This window comes from Haliotis rufescens, unplaced genomic scaffold (assembly GCF_023055435.1).
Source record: "Haliotis rufescens isolate VD_foot unplaced genomic scaffold, xgHalRufe1.0.p SCAF_28, whole genome shotgun sequence".
Taxonomy (NCBI): domain Eukaryota; kingdom Metazoa; phylum Mollusca; class Gastropoda; order Lepetellida; family Haliotidae; genus Haliotis; species Haliotis rufescens.
This window is the reverse complement of record NW_025963979.1, coordinates 1,676,462-1,696,562: the sequence shown is the minus strand read 5'-3', so window position 1 is coordinate 1,696,562 and position 20,101 is coordinate 1,676,462. Positions and strand designations below refer to the sequence as shown.

Here is a 20,101-nt window from a genome sequence, read left to right as displayed (position 1 = left end):
GTTGGTAAAGGTTGACTCATAGCCCATCCGTACAAATTGTTGGCGTCGAGATATAATATATGCGTGTCCGGTTTACTCGGATCATATCCTTCCACTAATTTATTATTAGCCTTAGAATACCTTTTCGCCGCCATCGATATACCACCTCTTAATCCTTTCGCAATAAACAAGTGTATATCGTAATCGGTGAGTAGTTTTAGTTCTACAACGGTCTTTTTCAACAATGCATCCCACTATAGTCCAGGACTGGAATAGTACCATGCTGGGTCCAAGCCGTATTGTTTTAAACATGTCTTTCTAAATATCTCGAATATATCGGCGAGTAACAGTACATCGGTTTTTAAGTACCGATCATGATAATCACCTAAATTCTTACAACCTAATTTCTCCCACACCATCAGAGCGTGTTCATAATCGGCATCGGTTATTTTAGATTCTGTTAAGTTACTATAGAATGATTCAAGGGGTGGTAAATTAGTTTCGTTGAATCTAGGCCAATCATCCATGTATTCGTAAGGATATACACCTTTTCTCAGCAACAAATGATGTGTTAATCGATCGGTATATTGATTTGTTATTGCAAAGTCTTCGGGATTGTTCGCATTAGCTAAATTGTCCAGGGAAGATAAGAGAAAATGTACGGAGTCTATGAATCTAAGCCCATTACTTTGTTTTGTTCTGGCTTTTCCATCCTTGTCCGTATAATGTATAGTTTTAGTCAACGAGAATTATATGTTTTTTTCCATATTATTAGGAATGCATGTTAAGCCGCCAAATACTGAGTTATTCATGAGCTTATATAGGTCCTTTTCAAAATCGCTGGTAGCTATCTTTCTTAAATCTGTGTTCAGTCTTATATAGGGCTCCATCCAAGGGCTTTGATCAAACTTTAGAACTCTGTGTATTTTCTTTATTTTCATACCTAACAAAAGATATAACTGGAGATTTCCGTCGGTCTTTGAGATAGTTTGCATGAAGAGATGAGAATCATATCCTCTAAGGTTGTGAAACACAACGGGGATGGGTATTGTTTGAGAATTCATTTTTAGTTTCAAGTAACACTCATTATGCGCGGCTCCCCGATAATTACCCGTGACGTGGCAATGATCTCTTACGGAATCCCCATGCAGGGGTTTATTACAAATATGACAACTCGTTGACTTCTTATAGGCCCTCCAATCATCCCTCGTCATACACATGGGTTTCTTACGCGATAAATTTTCCCTGATTATTCTCTCTTCGTTTTGTAGATATTCTAGGAACTTTCCCGCTGCATCGGGACCTCTGTAAATCATGGGTGGGTGGGTTTTCCCATCATACCTTACAACTATATATCCAAACCCACAAGGAATATGTTCTTGAGTTTTGTACGTAAAACTACATTCAGTATTGTGGTTGGTATTTTCTATAGGTTTAATAAATGCTTCGAAGTCAGCGTAAATTACTGGCATTTAATTACAATAATGTTCAAATTTTAATATATTTTTCCCCTCTTTAGGCATATCGATCCTGATAGCAGTCTGTCCAACACCTCTGCAGTCTTCTTTATGCGCTTCTTATAGATCTTGTCTGCAGTACCCATGCAGGCATCTTTCACAGAAATATTTTTTTTCCTTATGGGTTGTTTGATCGTATAATAGTCTGCTTAAACTCTTTATCCATGTATAATGATATTAACCATCTTTTTCGATCAGAAATCAATTGATTCTAGGAATATGTTCTGGGGCGGAGCTTATCCTGTGTACAACAATTCCTTTAGAAGAATGTCCGAAAACATTTATAGCTAAATTATTTTGCTTTTCCGCCTTATCAATTTGTGAGATTGGTGTTGGTTCGTCTATACCATCAAGGTTTAGTCCGTCGTTTTGGGGATAGCTAGAAGGTCTATTTCCAAGTTTAGAATCTGCGGGGAACAATGCAGATCTTATCATCATTCTGAATCAGTCATCGCCTATATTTTTTACATTAATTATGGCTTTTTTCTTCTTATAATACCGGGGTAAATCTATATAAGATCCACCTTTGAAAGGAATATAATTTGCTATATCTAAATATAAACTATCGATTTTATCCACACCCCAACCCGAACCTCTATTAGTCCAGAGTTCTAAAGTTTCTTGTATCCTCTGAATTGATGTATCTAATGATGTGTTTATAGTATCGGATTCGGTTATAACTTCTTCATTGCTCCGAAAATAAGGTTCAGTATATTCAGTGCTATCGTCTGTGTTACTTTTACTCAATGACATTTTAACCGCTAGCTGGTATTTTATACTATTTAAATCATCTAATTCCTCGTTAATTTTGCTCAATACGATGGGCTACACATCATTAACATCCATGTTCCAACCGCTTAGATATTTACAAACGCCGGATGTGGGTACAAATTTTAACTCATCAACTGGTTGATTATTTTTATCAACATCAACTGATTTATTATTCATCAACATTCAGTAAATCAATCAATTCAGCTTTTCTCATTCAAGAATAACCTCTCAGCCCACTTTTTTTCACTTGAGCTTTGAGTTCTCTAACAGTCTGGGGTTTGTTGTATTTCAAACCGAGTAAATCAATCAATTAAGCTTTTCTCATTCGAGAATAACCATGTAGACCACGTTGTTTTGCCAAAGCCTTCAACTCTCTCACAAAAACCATTGGGGTTTAATGGTATATGCAAAATAAGTCAAATCTCTAAATGGTTGTTTTCCATATATCTAAATACGTATTCTCCCCAACCTATTCCTCTCACTGATGTAATCTCTCTTCCTAGCGTAAATAATCTGGTTCCTGACCCTATCAGCGCCGTGTTTCTTACATAAACAATAACGACCTTTGACCCCTATCCCACATACAGAACAAACGTAATTTTACATTTCCCCGTCTGATGTAATGGATCCCACAGTTAACACCCACACAACGTCGGCTGCATTGAATCGGATTCCCCGTGAGTGTAAATCTGCACAGATTCATGGTTATACAGCTATCATATCATTTGTCTAAATGCAAATCAGTCATAGTTGTCATCGCTATTTATAGATTAGCCAGTCAGGTTTATTATTAATGGTTGATACGCAATAGATCATGGATTATGCAGAGTATTTGTGTAGCTAAAAATAGCAATGACTGATAGCCCAAACACTATAAACGCTATCTTGTGGTCTTTCTGAGCCTCTGACGGTGTATAAAACTGACTTATTGTTGGTCTCGGTATTGGATCAAGTTTCTTTCCATAAACAAGGAAGTATTCATGCATGGCAGATTCAACATTCTTAAACGTTTGAATTGAATGCCCCTCTTTACGCAGTTCATCATTAATAAAATCTAATCTTAACATCCTATTTCGGGCCCATTGTGACTGGGCTGTTTCGAGTTGTTCTGTCGTTTACGCTGCTCTTCAACCTCTTTATCATTTGATTCCCTCAGAGAAGAAAATAAATAATTACTCCCTGAAAAAGCTAGAGCATTAACAATAGCTCCACCGACCATCATCGCAACTGTTGCCATACTCAAATGTTTTATATGAATATAAAATATTCAAATGTTCAATAATATAAAATATTCAAATGTTTAATTACTTCATTATGTCTTCTGGGATAAGCCCTTGTTTGATTAGCATATCTTTTGTTGCCATTGCCAATCCAATATCAAGAATCACCAATCCGATATCATAACCATAAAAACCTAGTTTGGGTGGTGTGGCTTTAGTAATCATTTTAGCTATACGGGCATAGCCAATGGCCAAGCCACTGACCACCGCTGAATGATACGTTGCCTTTACCAACATTTTACCGTCTGTAACTGGAGTAGTCATGCTTTTATAACATTATATGAGGGCTTAACTCTAATTGAACTTGTTGCTGTGATTGTGCAATCGGGGGTGACGTTTTCTCTTCTCCGGTCTTATAAAACAACCATACCGCCACTATAGCAACAACCCCTAGTGTATAGAGAACCCAAGTTTTAATCGGACGACTATGTTCAATATTTGAACTGTGTATTAGTTTTGACTACCTCGTTAGCGCACCCTTCCTACCAGCTGCGACTTTTCGAGGATTCTTAGTCACTCTGGCTTGTGATTTCGCAATCGCTGGTATTTCCTCATTCACTTGATGTGATTTCGCAATCAGGGTTATTTCCTCATTCACTTGTTGTGATTGTGTTTCCACAATCTGTTGTGGTGTCACTTGAGTCTCCATTAGTAGTAAGTGGGCATGTATGTTGAAATTGACAATACCTAGCCGTTATTAAAGCTGTGGTCACAGGCGCTAAGAACATTCCGTATCTATGATAAAACTCACAGCTTACTGCACTGCTTACAGCTTACAGCCTGTTGAAAGATTGGGTCTTTCTCTAGAGATTGGCATAAATACATGCGATGTTCTGCCGGGATAGGAAGAAACGTACTAGCTACGACTGTGTATAGTTGTAATATAGCCGAACTTATTGTTTTAGTCATGGTAGCTCCAAGTCTAGACTCGTAACGCGAGTACAGTTTTTTAATTTCTTCATCGGTCATGTTATCAATTATTTCAGTGGTATAATTTTCCCCCAAATATTGGGAGCATTTTCCACCGGCTACCAAAGCAGCGAGTCTTTCTCTATGTTTATCTAAAGATTTATCTACATGTTGATCTGCATGTTGATCATGTTCTTTGAGCATTTGTTGGATAAGTTATAATATGACATATCCAATACAGCCTGAAATAATAAACTGTTGCGAAAGAATGAGGATTTCAAACCACATTATTACATAATAACTGCTAATGTTCAATTTATCGTATTGTTTGCTATTTTTGCTATATTTGCTATATTTTTGCTATTTTTGCTAAATTTTGCTAAGCAATTGCATAAGCAGCTGGTTTTTAATACGAGTTTACAATGCTTCGTTTCTGCTAACAGTTTTCTGACTTTATCTCATTCGAGCTTGGTATAAATAACATCATTTTCGCGTAGACATTCCTCAAATGAATCTCGGTCTTTGCAATGAAACAAGGCTACCAATTTGGTCTGCTCTCTGAGATCTTTCAGAACAGAGTTGTATTTTTGAGTAAGTACCTAAACGCTATGCTCCATATGCCATCCGGAGAATGCTAAATATGAAAGAAAATCTTTCTTTTTGGTAAGTTCTTCACTCGCACTGCAGTCATCTATTATGAAAAGGGTTGATTCTCCTTTGTATTTTTGACATACTCGTAAACAGTCTTGTAAACGATCGCCCGGATCAACTCTGTGCACCTCGGGATCATTCATTACCCAATCTCTCGATAGGTATGTTTTATTAACATTTATAGTCGAACACAAAAAAAAAATATGGTCGAAAACATCCTGATAATGACTTTGTAAAATATCTAGAATAAAAGCTGTTTTTCCACAACCCGTTCGTCCGCAGATGATAGCGCAGTGCGGTTCTTAAGGTAAAAGATTATTAATAGATTGCTTGCACGAATCTTCCATCCTGTATATTAAGTTGCACGTCCATAATCACGTACAAATATAAGTTTAATTTACCAGCCGCTTCCTGGAGCTTCGTTATCTGCATAATAACACCCTCGCTAGCATTTTCTATTCTCCGCCCACTCCCGTGTAGTTGGTCATCGTCTGTGGTTCGCATGTCGAGCCATAGCGCATACTTCGTGGTAAGGAATTCAGCCGTCGATACATCCCCGAGAGACAGATCTTTCATAACCGCGTTAACTTCTGGGCTACGTTTTATATAAGGGAGTTTTTTTATCTCATCCCACTGATGATATGCTCGCATGCCTTGACTATATAGTTGATTAGGCACACCCTCGATAGTCAATTCTACTTTTCTAATCTTTGGGTTGTAGAACTTCTCGGTATCTCTTGCAAATAAAATACCCTTCAACGATCTAGCGGGGACGTTTAGATTGATATTCCACGTCGTATCTTTTTTGTTCCTGGTGATCTTTCAATATCGAAGCACGCAATCGTACAAAATGGCTAAACTTCCGGTATACTGGTTATGAATTTGTCTGGCTAATTCAGGATCTGTTATATCATACTCCAGTGAGATATTGTCAATAGAATAGCTAGCCGTTTCATCCCCAGTGACTTTGATTACTCTGCTGTAGTCATTAAAAGTGAGTTCGTATTCTAACCTATCGCCTAGGGATGCTTGATAGAAGGGCATGTGACTATCTAGTAGTTCAAAGTCGAGCGGAATATAGAATCGGTTAACTGATGCATCAGCAACAGCCTTATCGTCTACGACGGTTCTATCACCACTAGAAGCACCTACACGCAGTCTTAATGTGTTCTGATTACAGATACCTTGGTATTGTAAGTTTTCCTGTTCTTTAGCTGTTCTCCAGAGATCCATGTAACAGAAATATACATCGCTGTCGTCAATACTCAAAACTTCATTGCCGCTAATTTTAATCGCGATTTTCTTAACAATCGCACGACCTATGTTCTGAACGAGCTCCCTGTTAATGTCGGCAGAATTTAAAATAATTGTAAATGATAGTCGGGCAGTTCCTGGAACTAACACATCGTGTGTGCCGAGATTAGGAAAGCGAACCAGAAGTGTTTGATTCTGATCAATGGTACTCGGGTTATTAGTTATAGTTACAGACTGGCGAATTGCTTTGACCCCTAATGGATCCCGAAGTCTATGTTGTGGGTTTAACTTGCGTCCATATTGTGAAGACATTGTTATATTGAAATTATGTAACCTTATGTTTAATATAAAAATGGATGATTTTAATCTAGATAACTTTGATAATCCGAGTACAATCGAAGAGGGTACTGATGAAACCAGCTTTATGAATCTTAACGATGAACTTTTGCAATCAACCGTTAATGATTATTACGATGCCTTAAAAGAAACTCCAATAGGTCGTGACTATTCAAAGTTTAAGATAGATAGTAAAGGAATATTGCGACTGCATGGCTCTCCGGATATTGATCTTATGAATTCTCGTACTCGTAAGCCCCTAGCCTTGTCTACGATAGCCAGGAAACATGGCATCAACACTGTTCGTAATGAAAAAGGTTTTGTAGGCTACTCACGACAAAAAATTTCTGCGAATACAACTAAGGTTCTTAAGACTGTGCGTACTAAACTCGGTAACATAGATAAAGATAATTTGGAAGAAAGCTCGAAGCTGGCCTCGGCCGAACTCGGAGAAATTTGGATACCCACTACGATAATACCACGTTACAGGTATCACCATACTCAGAGTTCAGTTGACAAGGCAATGCAAATAATGCGGGGAGAACTCATGAATAATATAGCCAAGCTGTCTGAACTCGACAAGCATATAGATCAAGAGAAAAGAAAACTTGAACAGGCGAATTCAATAGACGCCGCGTTGCAGGAAGATTGCATAACTTAGAATACGAAAGATCAGCCCACCTCGAAGCGGCTTCCACTAATAGAAAGGCACTTCGTTCACAAATAAGTCGAATTCGAGAAACTATCGATCAAGTCCTCAACGATGATACTACACTGGCCGATAAAATTAAAACATTGTTCAGAGAACAGGGGATAACCATTGCTAGTATTTTAACCACATTGGGATTTATTATATCGACTTTGACTCTCGCGTTAACCGGTGGTACAGGCGGTACAGGAGGTGGCACACCGCCTAGTGATAAAAATGGTGTAAAAGAGTGGATAAAAAAGCATTTAAAAGCATTAGGGAAAGCTCGCTGGGAAAGCCGCGTCTGCACTTCCCGGTATAATAGGGAGTATTGTTTCCTGGCTCTTGAATTTATTAGCAAAGACCACCACTTGGCTTAGTCAAAACTTGTGGGCACTGATCGTAGCAATTGCTGGGCTGTTAAAGACTATTTATACAAATCAGTTCATTAAGAACTACTTAACCAAATCATGAGTAAACCAGCCGCAACTCCACCTACTATAAGCGCTGTTTTTTCATCGATATGTTGTTGATTTTTAGCAGCAATATGTGGTGGCACTTGTGACTGTGCGTCAGTAGATGGCTGTTGTGGTGTCTGTGGCTTGACTATTCCCGATTCAACTGTGTTTGTTTGAGTTATTAATTCGGTATTAATATCTGAATTTATACCTGGTTTTTGTTGATCGGAAGCAATAACAATTTTATTATTATAACCGATCACTTGACCGATCTTAAGTTCCATATAACTCGGAGACATGTATAGTCCCGGCGCATAAACGTAGTCTACTTTGGATTGAGCGTACTGTAAAACATCTTGATAACACTTTATAGATGATGGTATGTCAACCTCTACATTTGCAACAAACTGTTTTTACGCATCGAGCGCCGTCCCAGAACCAATTATTCCCGTTCGTGTTTGAGATTGTGCACCAAGAATTGCCAATACATAAGTTCTTATTGATTCATTAACTCTTACAACTCCTGGGCTAGTAAAATTAGTTTTATCATTAAGAAATTCATTCCAAGCATTTCCAGGTGGTTGCTCAACCTTTTGGATGGTGAAAGCAACACCACCCTTAAAGTTCATACAATCATCTCTCCACTCGTTACTCGAGAGAGCAAAGTTTGGAAGAAGCCGGCCTCTTTTCAGTAAATAATCACTGACTTCTTTTACAGAGTGTGCACCAGCATATGGAATACCTGGACCATGGTTAACTCCATGCAGACGCCAATCTTTACTCGTGAAATATTAAATTCCTGACAAATACGTTCGAATGCCCACCTATTGTACAGATTATTTGTGGAATTCCATGCTCGATCCTGCGGTAATGTGGCACTAATTTCTTTAAGAATACGTCTAATCTGATAGTACACGTGAAATGATAAAACAGACTTATTTAGTTCAAATCCTGGGGTATTAAGAGATACACCATATCCTGGTGTGGCACACCATATGGCAAAGTTTAACTGGTTCTGCCAAAATTGCATTGGATTGTGGAACCAATCATGCACCATTTTATCGCTAGTTGCTGTGACCCTGTAAGATATCAGGGAATTTAACCAAAAAAATAGCACCGGAGGCACTTACTAAAATTGACTGATTCGTAATGTAAGTTGTTTTCATATTTAAGTTATGATATAGAATCATTGTATATCTAACATGTATGTTACACTCCAAGGAATAACAAATAGCCACTCTATTCAACTGCTTCATACTATCGATAACTCGGCTGGTCAACTTGAAGTCGCTATCTGCGATGTAACGTATTACCCGCGGTGGACCAATATAAATGCTGCGAGAAGAAATAATCAGATAATAACAAATAGAAAAGAACACAATATACCTGATGGGTATTACAGCATATGCTCACTCAATGATGACATTTTTAAGCCTTTGGAAGTTAGTCTCACACAAAATTACCCGATTTAGTTTATTATAAAGAGTTGTGCATCCATCTTGATCAGATAAGTAAGACGGATAATATTCAACTCAAAAGTCCTTCTTCTCTGCTGAGAGCTATTCCAGTCAAAGATGAAAAATACAAAAGCGGTAGAACTGAATCTTTTTCATCATTACAATATAAAAAATTAAAGCGGGGAACGAGAAAAAAAAGTTCATAGAACAGGGGAGACAACAAGCGCATCAATTATTCTGTGCCAAAACCAAAGAACTGGTTGGAGATTAAAAATAGATTGCTTGATCACGTTGGATCACACCACAATAATTTAGACGAATGCTTACATAAGTATATAATAATGTCAACAACATTTATGCTCCAGGACAAAATTATCAAATGGCGAGAATTACCACAGGGTATATATTATATCAGTGATGTCAAACCAACCAAATACGGTCATCAATTGTTTCTTTCCAATTTCGACTTGTATATGGACTTGTTACATTGAGGGAATGCTACTCTGTTGTCCAATTAGATTGATAGGGCTTGCGTTTTGTCTCGAGATTCATGGACTGTGGGCATGTTATAAACATCTGAGTTCCTTCTGACAACATTTCTTTTGTCACAAGAGTTGGCAGATGTGCCTTGCCTGGGTGAGATTTTTGCTGATCTATCACCCCTCAGGGAAGAAGAGCCATCATAGTCGGTGTCACAGGATCTTGACCTATTTTCTTGTCTTTATAAGCTTACATATGTCATAAGCCATGCAAGCAAAACTCTGATCAAAAAGTGCTGTCATTGACGTAGTCATGGTCAACTCCATTGAATGAGAAAATACATTTAGGTTACATGGTACTGGAGGAATCGGATGACTCTCATTGGCTTTTTACTCATTCGCTTGTCAGTGGGTACTTTGGATGAGATACGCAACTTTTCTTCAGAATAAGAGACACCCATTGCATCACCAAATTGTTACCCTAGTGCCTATCTGCGGAACTTTGTCCAATGAGCGACAATTTTGTTTTTACTTTAGGTGATGTTATAGCAGACAACTTTTATGCAGATGATCAAGATTTCTGTGATGACTTTGACTTTGAGTAGACCCAGGCATTCTTCTCATACTTCAACATCCGATCTTCAATACTCCCGACAGGTACTGTTAGTGTCTGATGTCTGTAACGTATCCAAACATTTGCAAGAACGTGATCTCAAACATTTGGATGTTCACCTCTGCAGAACACAGGAAACTAGTGACGTATCCAGCCTTGAGCATGCACAATAACATGAGCCTGAGCCAAGATTTACCTCAAAATTAATCATATACTGAACCACAAAAATAACATCACCCCGAGTAACATTGCATGAAAAGTTGTCATTTAAATATCTGGCTAATTTTTGTCAATGTTTCTAAAATTTAGCAATTGCAATGTCCGAAAAAATGAAATTTGATGATAAAAAAACAAAGCAGATAACAATAAAACTGATCGCCAAAAACGCATCACGGCAAGAGCCATGGTAACCTAATGCATGTGAGTTCCGTGCAAATTGAAATGCACATGCGTTCCCCCATTTCTTGCGCTATAAAAATGTTATGTTATTGAATTGCTACCACATGCCAAGATTGACAAGAAATCAGCGACACCAAGCCTTTGGACAATTGCAAGCTGGACAAACCGCCCAGCAAGTAGCCAATGCATTTCAAGTCCACGTAAGGACCATATACAGGCTCCAGCAACGGTACCAGTCCACCAACACTACAGATGACCGACCACGTAGTGGAAGACCAAGGGTCACCACCCGACGTCAGGATCGTCAGATTGTGTGACAGCATCTCCAAGATGTTACAAGATGTTTGTAACTGCTGCGGAAACTGCTCGACAGACCATGAGGACACACCAGCGACACATAAGTGCGGACCCTGTGTGTTGACGATTGACGAGCAGCCACGTCCACTGTCACAGGCCACACCGAGGACCCATTTTGACACCACGTCATCACCAGGACCGTCTGCGGTGGGCAAGACAGCACCAGCATTGGCGCCACAAGCTCAGACAAGAGCCGTTACTGTATCTCAACAGCAGATGGCAGAGAGATTCCGTGAGGAACATTATTCGGATGCTTGTGTTGTTGAGAGAGACTTGTGGGATGGTGCGAGCATCATGGTGTGGGGTGGAATTGGTCTTGCACAGAGGGTCGGCCCTGTGGTCTTCCAGAACATCGGTCCAGGGAGAGGCAATGATGTCACAGCAGCTCGGTACATTGATCAAGTCTTGAGACCACACACCGTACTTCATTTGGCACGTCGCCGCAACAAGTTTCAGCATGACAACGCCTGTGCCCACACAGCGAGAACAAAATGAGACTTCCTCCAGCAGAATGGCATCAGAACAATGCAGTTGCCTGCCATCAGCCCCAATTTATCCCATTGAGCACCTGTGGGATGGAATTCAAAGACGGCTGAATGGCGTCTGACCAAGGCCGACAACTGCAGCTCAACTGCATCAGGCGTTCCTCAGAGTGTGGGCTCAAGTGCCTGTGGCCTTCAGCAACCACCTCAACAATTCCATGTATTGATGTTGCACGGCAGTCATCAATGCACATGGCGGACACACGAGATACTGACTTGTGATGTCATTTTCTCAGAGACTAGTGTTGTGTTTCACTTTAAGAATAATTGACACTTTAATTTCAACCTTGATGATCAGTTTTGCCAAGTTTCACCTTTTAAATATGTCCACAGTGTTTGGACAAATTGACGTTTCTTTTGCAGTTTAATAAAGATAAGTTAGCAAGCATTAAAGAAGTTGTCTGATGAGAATCTTAAACATTTTATGGTGTAATGTGACAGCGAATATGGGGAATTTATGGCTATGATGTAATAGAGGTAGGGTATTAAAAGGAATTAAAACCATTTTTTAGCAAACCCGACTGAAAATAAAGTGAGCTTATGTCTTGGCCTGTTTGTCTGTCATGTAGCGTTAATATGTTATATCAGAAACCATTGGATCAGTGAAGATAAAACTTCACATACTTAGGCTCCTAGTGGACATATCAGATTTTTTCTAATGTGATGTCCTTAAGCCTACCCGTAAATTATAAGGGGTACACTGAATTATCAACTGAAGTGCTTCCGGAAATAAGAAACTATGAAAAAAGAACCAAAAAAATAAGGACATATAGACTTACATGATCTCTCAGGTTAGTTAAAATTACCTTTAATTCTTCCAACTTTTTTATCTCTTGCAACTTCTTCTCATCTTGTAGTTTCTGGGCCAGTTGTTGTGATTCTTTTAAACTTTGATATAGTTCTGCTTCTTGTTGTTTGCGTCTGCATGATAAATAAACATTGTCAACATAGAACAATGAATCAGGCATATATCTAAAGCATTACATCAGGGGTGGCAATGAACCTCTGAAATGAACTACAAAGGATATAGTAGAGTAACTGTGTACAGTTGGCATGTAGAAAGTACAATACTATCCATGCTTACAGGTTGCATCTGAACCAAACACACAACCAGGCAGCATATTTCTGCAGGCATCAAAATGACTCAAAAGTAGCTGCTATGAACTCTTGTGCTGTCATGAATTATCTCCAAGTGAAAAGGCCCACTCCAACAGACATCCATGTGGCCATTGTGTCAACTTGAGGGGAGGATGTTGCCTCTCTTGTCACTGTGCAGTGGAGTTAAGGAGGGTAAGTGGGATGATCCAGGATCAGGAAGACCTTGAACTGCCACCACTAAAGAAAATGTTGATAAAATACATGTCATGACATGATCATGGATGAATGATGACTTATCACACATCGCATAGCCAACACAGAAGGCATCTCTCATGTGAGTGTTGACAACATTCTGAGGTGAAGTCAAGTGGAGTTTATGATGCATTTAAGATTATTGAGGCGCATGCACTAAATGTTCCATAAAATCCTCTGGGAGATCCACAAAGCAGCAATTTGGAGAACATGTTAGGCCCATTCTTCCAATAACTCATCTGACCTGGGGCGACGAAGGTTTGGAAACTGCAGTTGCAAACAGTATCAGCAGGAGACCATTTCCCAAACAGCCTATTGAGTTTCTTCACCATTCCTTGGAAGGAGATTAAATCATCCCTGTCTAGTATTAAGGTGAAGAAGTCGGCTGTTGTCCTGGGAAGACAGTTACCCAACCTTTCTAGTTTCTCCTCCTTGTTCCATTGATATGGCTTAAAAAAATAAAAGAATTGGTTCTCAGGCAAGGACTTTTGAAAATATAGTGCAGGTGGGCGATGTTTTTAATTTGGGGGTTGTTCAAACTAGATGTAACCAAATAAACAGTTGTATAACCAAACAAACAGTATTGTACAATCACACTGGGAAAGGGCCTCCCTACATAAATGAATTCCTTGATGAGTAAAATACTGGAATACAGTATTTGACAACCATTGGACTTGGAATATTTAAGGATTTCTTCTTTTTTTTAAATGGAAATAAAAACGAAATGTGCAGCGAACTTTATGATGATGTGGGCAGTGCCTGAGAACCAAGACTATTATTTTTTGTAGCCTTAGCAAGTGAAACTTTGAACTACAGATAAAATTAAGACCATCTTGCCCTCCATCATATGACAATATTCATGGTAGTGGGGGCTGGTGGTTTATCAACCACTACTTGACATCTCCTCTAAATCAGTTGTGGAAGTTCCTCGTTTAAGTCACAATCCTAAGAGCTGCCTAACTGGCAGGACTGTTGTCAGCATCAAACAAACTACCCTTAGGGACGGATCATTTGATATTCAGTTGTGATTTTATTGTAAAAAATAAATTGTCCAAGAAAATGTGTGAAATTAAAAGAAAGATAAATATTATCATCTGACTTTGGAAAAAATAAGAAAGAAATTGTCTGCCACTAAAAAGAACTTCTAGGACGATGTATTAAACAAAATGTATTCAAGCTCAAAGTTTTCATTAAAAAAAATATCTGGTTGAGCAGCTGAAAATCCCAGCCTCCTTCCCCATATTATCAAATGGTTGGTTCTTACAGCGAGAGATCCAAGGCTTGCTTGTTAACGTGGGAGATGGCCATAAGTCACACTGACGTAACAGATACCTCGTTGTCTCAACAGAAGGGACCTTGTTCAACATTCAGAACTTTGTGGGTTCACAGCTGAGGAGCACATCATTCATACTGTGTTAACCTGTAAGACTGTTACATGCCATCTGGTCAAATACTCAAGATGGCCGGTGCTGCTGAAGACCAGTGTTCGAGATTCGTCTGATGAAGAACATGCAAAATGGATCTCTGCATTAAGCCTACCCGAGTAACATGTGGAACCCTCAGAGCTTTATGTAACTCCTCCAACACTTGCTGGCACTCTCATCAAGTGATATTGTATTTATCAGTGGCAACCCTCCGTGTTGTGAGTCAGATATCCAGCCCTCTTTTCAAATGAATGAAATACTGGCAAGTTACTACTTGAAGCTGCACTTGATGGCCTAAAAGTCCATAAAGGTCTACCTTCAAAGTTGAAGGACTATTATTGGAACTTTTCGACGGTGTCTTATTTGAAACATTGACAGTGTGTTTACCTCTTTATGATGTTGTTTGAGGGTGGTGCTCAAGGATACACATTTATATTTGGGTTTTTAAAGAGGAAGGAAACAATGGCAGTTCAACCATTATCCCTTTGGATTAGTTTCGGGTAAACTTAATGTTTATGGGTTTTTTGTTTTAATAACTGCATTGTTTTGGTTCTTGCACCTTTCCTGACTGGCACTGCTCAAAACTAAAAGGGGCAAATATTTGTCTGAACCCTTTCCTCCATTATTTTATCTCACCGTATCAGTAACTCTGTTTCTTCTTTCTGTTTCTCCAACTTCTTCTTTTCATCTTCAAGCTGCCTCTTCCAGTTCTCTTCTTCTTTCTTTCTGTAAAATAAATGTGTCATTCTCCTTAACAACAAGTATGAAGTACTTACATCTTCCACCAAAACAGTTTCACGAAATACAATGACATAGGCTAAATCAATTTCGGTTCTTCAACAATAATAAATATACCTGTTAGTGAACTTTAACCAAAAATGATAAGAACAGTGCAAACTCATAAGTACCTCTGTTCTGATCACACCAATTTTCTTTTTGATGCATATAAAAAAATCAGAACAATATTTAATATTGTGTTCTCTCTCTACAAGCAGGGTATATTAGAAGTTGTATCAGTATTACTAAATATTTAAATATGCTATTATCAGATTATTGGGAGAAACACATGTCATATTTCAGCTTGATCAGTCTTGCAGTTTCACAGAAAAATATGTATACAGAGCCAAATGTACATTTTAAATAGTGTGCAGGCATGGACAAAGTGGCAAGGTGAAGGTGGTGAAAATATACTCAACAACAAAAGTTCCTGTGACGCCAATATTTTAGTGTATTTTTCAAACAAGTAAAGTTCGGTTTTCAATATTGTAGTACATGTTTGGAATCAAGTCACAAAAACACAACTGCAACAGAAAAGCATGCATTCCATGCAAAAGTTGACTTTTATACAAGCCTAATGCATTTCACTACCCAAGAATGGGTATAAAAACAAGTGCATTAACGGGATTCCATATGCATTGTTTAGCATCGTGCTGACAACCACTCAGAAAAACAACAAAATTACGCAATTATTCAACATTACGAAATGCCATGCCTTTCCGAAAATGAGCGTCTGCAAGCCATTGGTATGCTTGAAGTAGGATCGACTCAACGTTATGTTGCAAGACAATTTAACGTCCACAGAAACACCATTTGGTGTTTATGGCAACGTTGGCAACAGACGAATGCAGTCAGAGACCATCCTCGGAGTGGCAGGCCACTCGTAACCAATAATCGACAAGACAACTGGATTCGAACAACACACCTACGAAATCGATTCCAGACAGCAACAGTGACTGCAAGAAGCATCCCTATGAAGAAGCGAATATCTTCACAAACCGTACGTTGTCGCCTCAGATGTGCAGCGATTGTCACCAGAAGACCCGCCAGACATCCCATTTTGACAGGAAACCACCGTCAAGCATGTCTACAGTGGTGCAGACAGCATCTACACTGGACGGCCCATCTTCCCGAGGCAAGTGAGTTAACTGACTATAAAAGTCCAGTTTCCACCCTTGCCGAACTAGGCTGGTATTATGGAGTTACATTTTGGCATATGTCTAATCAAAATTGGCACTGAAATCAAAATCCGGTTCATAAAGTGTCATGCAGATTTCGGTCTACCGCAGGATTTGCAAAGCATGTGCACAGCTAACTCGTTGTCAACAGATATTTTCTAAATCTTTTCATGCTTTTAATAAAGGTGCTCACGTGATTTGATGCACTTCGCGATGTAAGATTCATTTTATCAAAATATAGATCTTGATTATCAATCAGATCGTCTTGACTGGGCGCCACCGTTTTTTTTAAAACAAATGCAAGTGATACGAGAGGTTGAATCTGATTGGTCAATAGGAGAGGCATAGAAAGGACATAACTCGTAATAGCCACTGGTGGCGCTACGATCAAGCGCAGGAATTCAAGCCTAGTTCGGCAAGGGTGGCAACTGGACTTTTAAAGTCAGTTAACTCTCTTGCCTCGGGAAGATGTGGACGGCCAGCAGTGGGGACAAGTTCTATTCACCGACAAGTCTCGTTTTCAACTCAGCCACAGCGATGGACGGATTCGAGTGTACCGACGTCGAGATGAACGTTAAGTCAATCATTGTGTCATGGAAGAAGATCGGTTCGGGGGCGGTAGTGTTAGGGTATGGGATGGGATTACAGCAAGACAGAGGATAGTGGTAGAGGGAAATCTCAATGGACAGCGCTATCGGCCCTGTTGTTTTTGCGTTGTCATTGCCCAGGCATTACCTTTCAACATGACAACGCCCGGCCTCATATTGCTCGATTCGTTCAGGATTCTCTTCAACAAAAACAAAGTGAATGTCATCTTCTGGCCGGCTCGCTCCCCTGATCTCTCACCAATCGAGCACATGTGGGATGAGATGGATCGGCACCTTCGACGTCAACCACGTGTTCCACAGACACTCCAGGAACTTAAAAACAGCGGATATGGACAGATATCCCACAGGACTTTGTGATACACCTGGTCCATTCCATGAGACGAAGATGTGTTGCTTGCATCGCAACCAGAGGTGGACACACGCTATTGATTTGTAAATTGACATTTTGGCATGTTCATGTTTTTTATGAAATCACTCATTTTCTGAAGTCAGTATGGCCAATTAAACCAAAACACTTACAGGAGTCTTTTATCTGTTGCAAACTGAAATTGTTACAGATTTGGTAAAAAACATAACTTTGCATTAAATCTTATTAATGTCACAGGAACTTTTGTTGTTCAGTATACATAAAATACCAGGGTATGGCCAGTAACGGAATGTTCAAGTCTACTACAAGCTACTTGTTCACCAAATTTCACTACTTTCATTAAGAAAGAGGAGTTGTTTTTGTTGTTGTTGTTTTAAGTGTTTAAGAGGCCTGCCTAAGCAATTTCTTTGGGACTCATGTGTGTTTAGGGTACACAAATCTATTGTGAGTTTGGTATTCACAGAATTTCTGTTCTTGTATTGATATGATTTTTATTTTCATATATTGATATAATTTATCTTTGGCTGCTCTGTTTATATATGTTTGAATAGCTGTCCATCTCTCAGAAATAGAGTGAGTTTGGTCTTCGCTATTGCATCTCTTGGCTTTAGGAGATCTAATTCTCGTTTTAACCGAGTCCGGGCTAGGGCAGAGTCTTGACATTCCAGTAACAAGTGAGCAATGGATTCAGCCTGATTGCAAGATGAACAAACCTTGTCATAGTGCCTTTTTGTAACCGAGTCTGAGGTGTGAGATGGCTATTTTGACTTTCCTGTCATTTGAGTATGAGTATGGCTTTTGGTGGATCTTGGGTTGAATTTTGTATAACCATCTGCGGATCTTACTTGCATCCCACTGGGCATGCCATCTTTGGGCAATGAACTAATTAAGGCTTTGATTATGATTTTGATCTCTAGTTTACTGAAGGGAATAGGCTGTATCTCCACTTTGTCTAGCTTTGCCAATGTGTCTTCTTTTTCATTTCCATAAATATCTATGTGAGAGGGGATTCAACACAGCTCCACCTGTTGCCCTTGGCACGATAGTTTTGTATATTCGTATAGAATATTATTGACTGTGTTTGGCTTGAAGTTTGAGTTTCTGCCGCTGATGGCTTGAAGTGCACTTAGCGAGTCTGATAGGACAGCTGCTTTTGCTTCCTGTAGTTCCGGTATGAGGTTGAGTGCATGATGAATTGCCTCCAATTCAGCCGTGAATACTGACTGACCATCCGGCAGGCAAACCGAAAGTGCTTGGGGTTTGGAGCTGCGGATATATGGATCCCGTAACCACCACTGTTGTTGATAGGATTCTTGGATCCATCAATGTATATATGGGCCCAGCTGTCCCAGGTATTTTGAATTTTAGTGATAGCTACTGATCGTAGTAGGGATGGGGTTTCTTGTTTGGTGACTTCTGATGTTAAAGCAGTGTCAACTGGGAGTTTTTGTAAGTCCAGGGGTGGTGTAACCCTTTGTAGTGACTTTCTGATGGTTGAATGTCATCACAATTGTGACTTTGGATGAGTTCTTATACCAGCTAATATCCCAGATGGCTTTAGTGAGGGATTTTTCTGAGCTAGGGCTTCATCTCGGGTGTTTTTGTCTTGCCATATCTTTTTAAACCAAAGGGTTTGATGTTCTTCCCCAGAACGATAATATTGCTTTGCTGAATTCCAGAAATACTAGGTATTGTCTGTTTAATTGAGCTTTTTTTATTTCATTTTCTAGTCTTAGAATATGCTCTAATCATGAATGACCCTTCCTGAAGCCGCTTTGGTCAGGTTTGATGTGGTTGCCTTTTTCAGGTGATGCCTGAGCTTTTTTGTAACCATGGCTTCCATAGCTTTGCACATGTTTGAGGGGAGTGAGATCGGTCGATAAGAGTCTGGTAGGGCTTTGTCTTTCCCTGGCTTTAGAAGCGGGATAACTTCAGCATGTTTCCATGCTTTTAGGATTTCGCCTTTGGACCTTATCGTGTTATACAACTCAGTGAGTAAGCTCTTTGTTTGATCAGGTAGGTTTTTCAATATCTCGTAGCTGGTTGTGTCAAGACCAGGTGCAGTACCTTTTCTTGTTGTATCGCATCATCAAATTCTGCCACAGTAAATGGTATATTGTACACCAGATGCTTGCTTTGCGGCTGTTTGGATATCTTAAGCATAAGCATTTTTCCCTGTTTGAATTCTTTGCTGCAAAGATCAGGATTATCCAAGTCAATTTCTGAGGATTTTAATGATATACATTCCTTCCTGAATTTGGGCCAATCAGCCTTTGCATAGTCCCATGTGGGCTGAGGATTGGGCTTTTCCTCTAATTGTGGTGGGCTACCTATGTGGGTGAGTGTAGGCAGGTGATCTCTTCCCCAAGTGTCATCATGGACTCGCAATTGGCAATGTGAGGCGAGGTTGTTGGTGGCAATTGTGAGGTCAATTGAACTCCACGTGTTGTGGACTTGGTCATAACGTGTGGGACTGCCGTTGTCCAGAGTTATGAGATTGTCGTCTTCAACATATTTCTCTACGATTTTGCCATATTTGCATGAATCATTCCTGTCTTCATATAAGGGGCTGTGGGCATTTAAGTAACCAAGGATTATCCCATTTTTTCCTACTATTTAAGCTAGTCTCGTTAGCTCTTCTGTGTTTATTTCATTGCTAACCCTGTGGTATATGTTAGCTTTGTGTAATTCATGCCATTTGCCAGTT

General features: G+C 39.4%; 1 protein-coding gene across 1 annotated transcript in view; it reads right to left on the bottom strand.

The window, feature by feature from the left end:
• The window catches only part of LOC124117943 (SH2 domain-containing protein 4A-like), a 273,682-nt gene that overhangs the window by 72,091 nt on the left and 181,490 nt on the right, over positions 1-20,101 (bottom strand). The window contains exons 5-6 of the mRNA XM_046479961.2: positions 15,101-15,190; positions 12,497-12,611 (exon numbers count right to left, since the gene is read on the bottom strand). Coding sequence (XP_046335917.1) covers positions 12,497-12,611; positions 15,101-15,190 — 205 coding nt within the window. The remainder of the gene's footprint in view (positions 1-12,496; positions 12,612-15,100; positions 15,191-20,101) is intronic.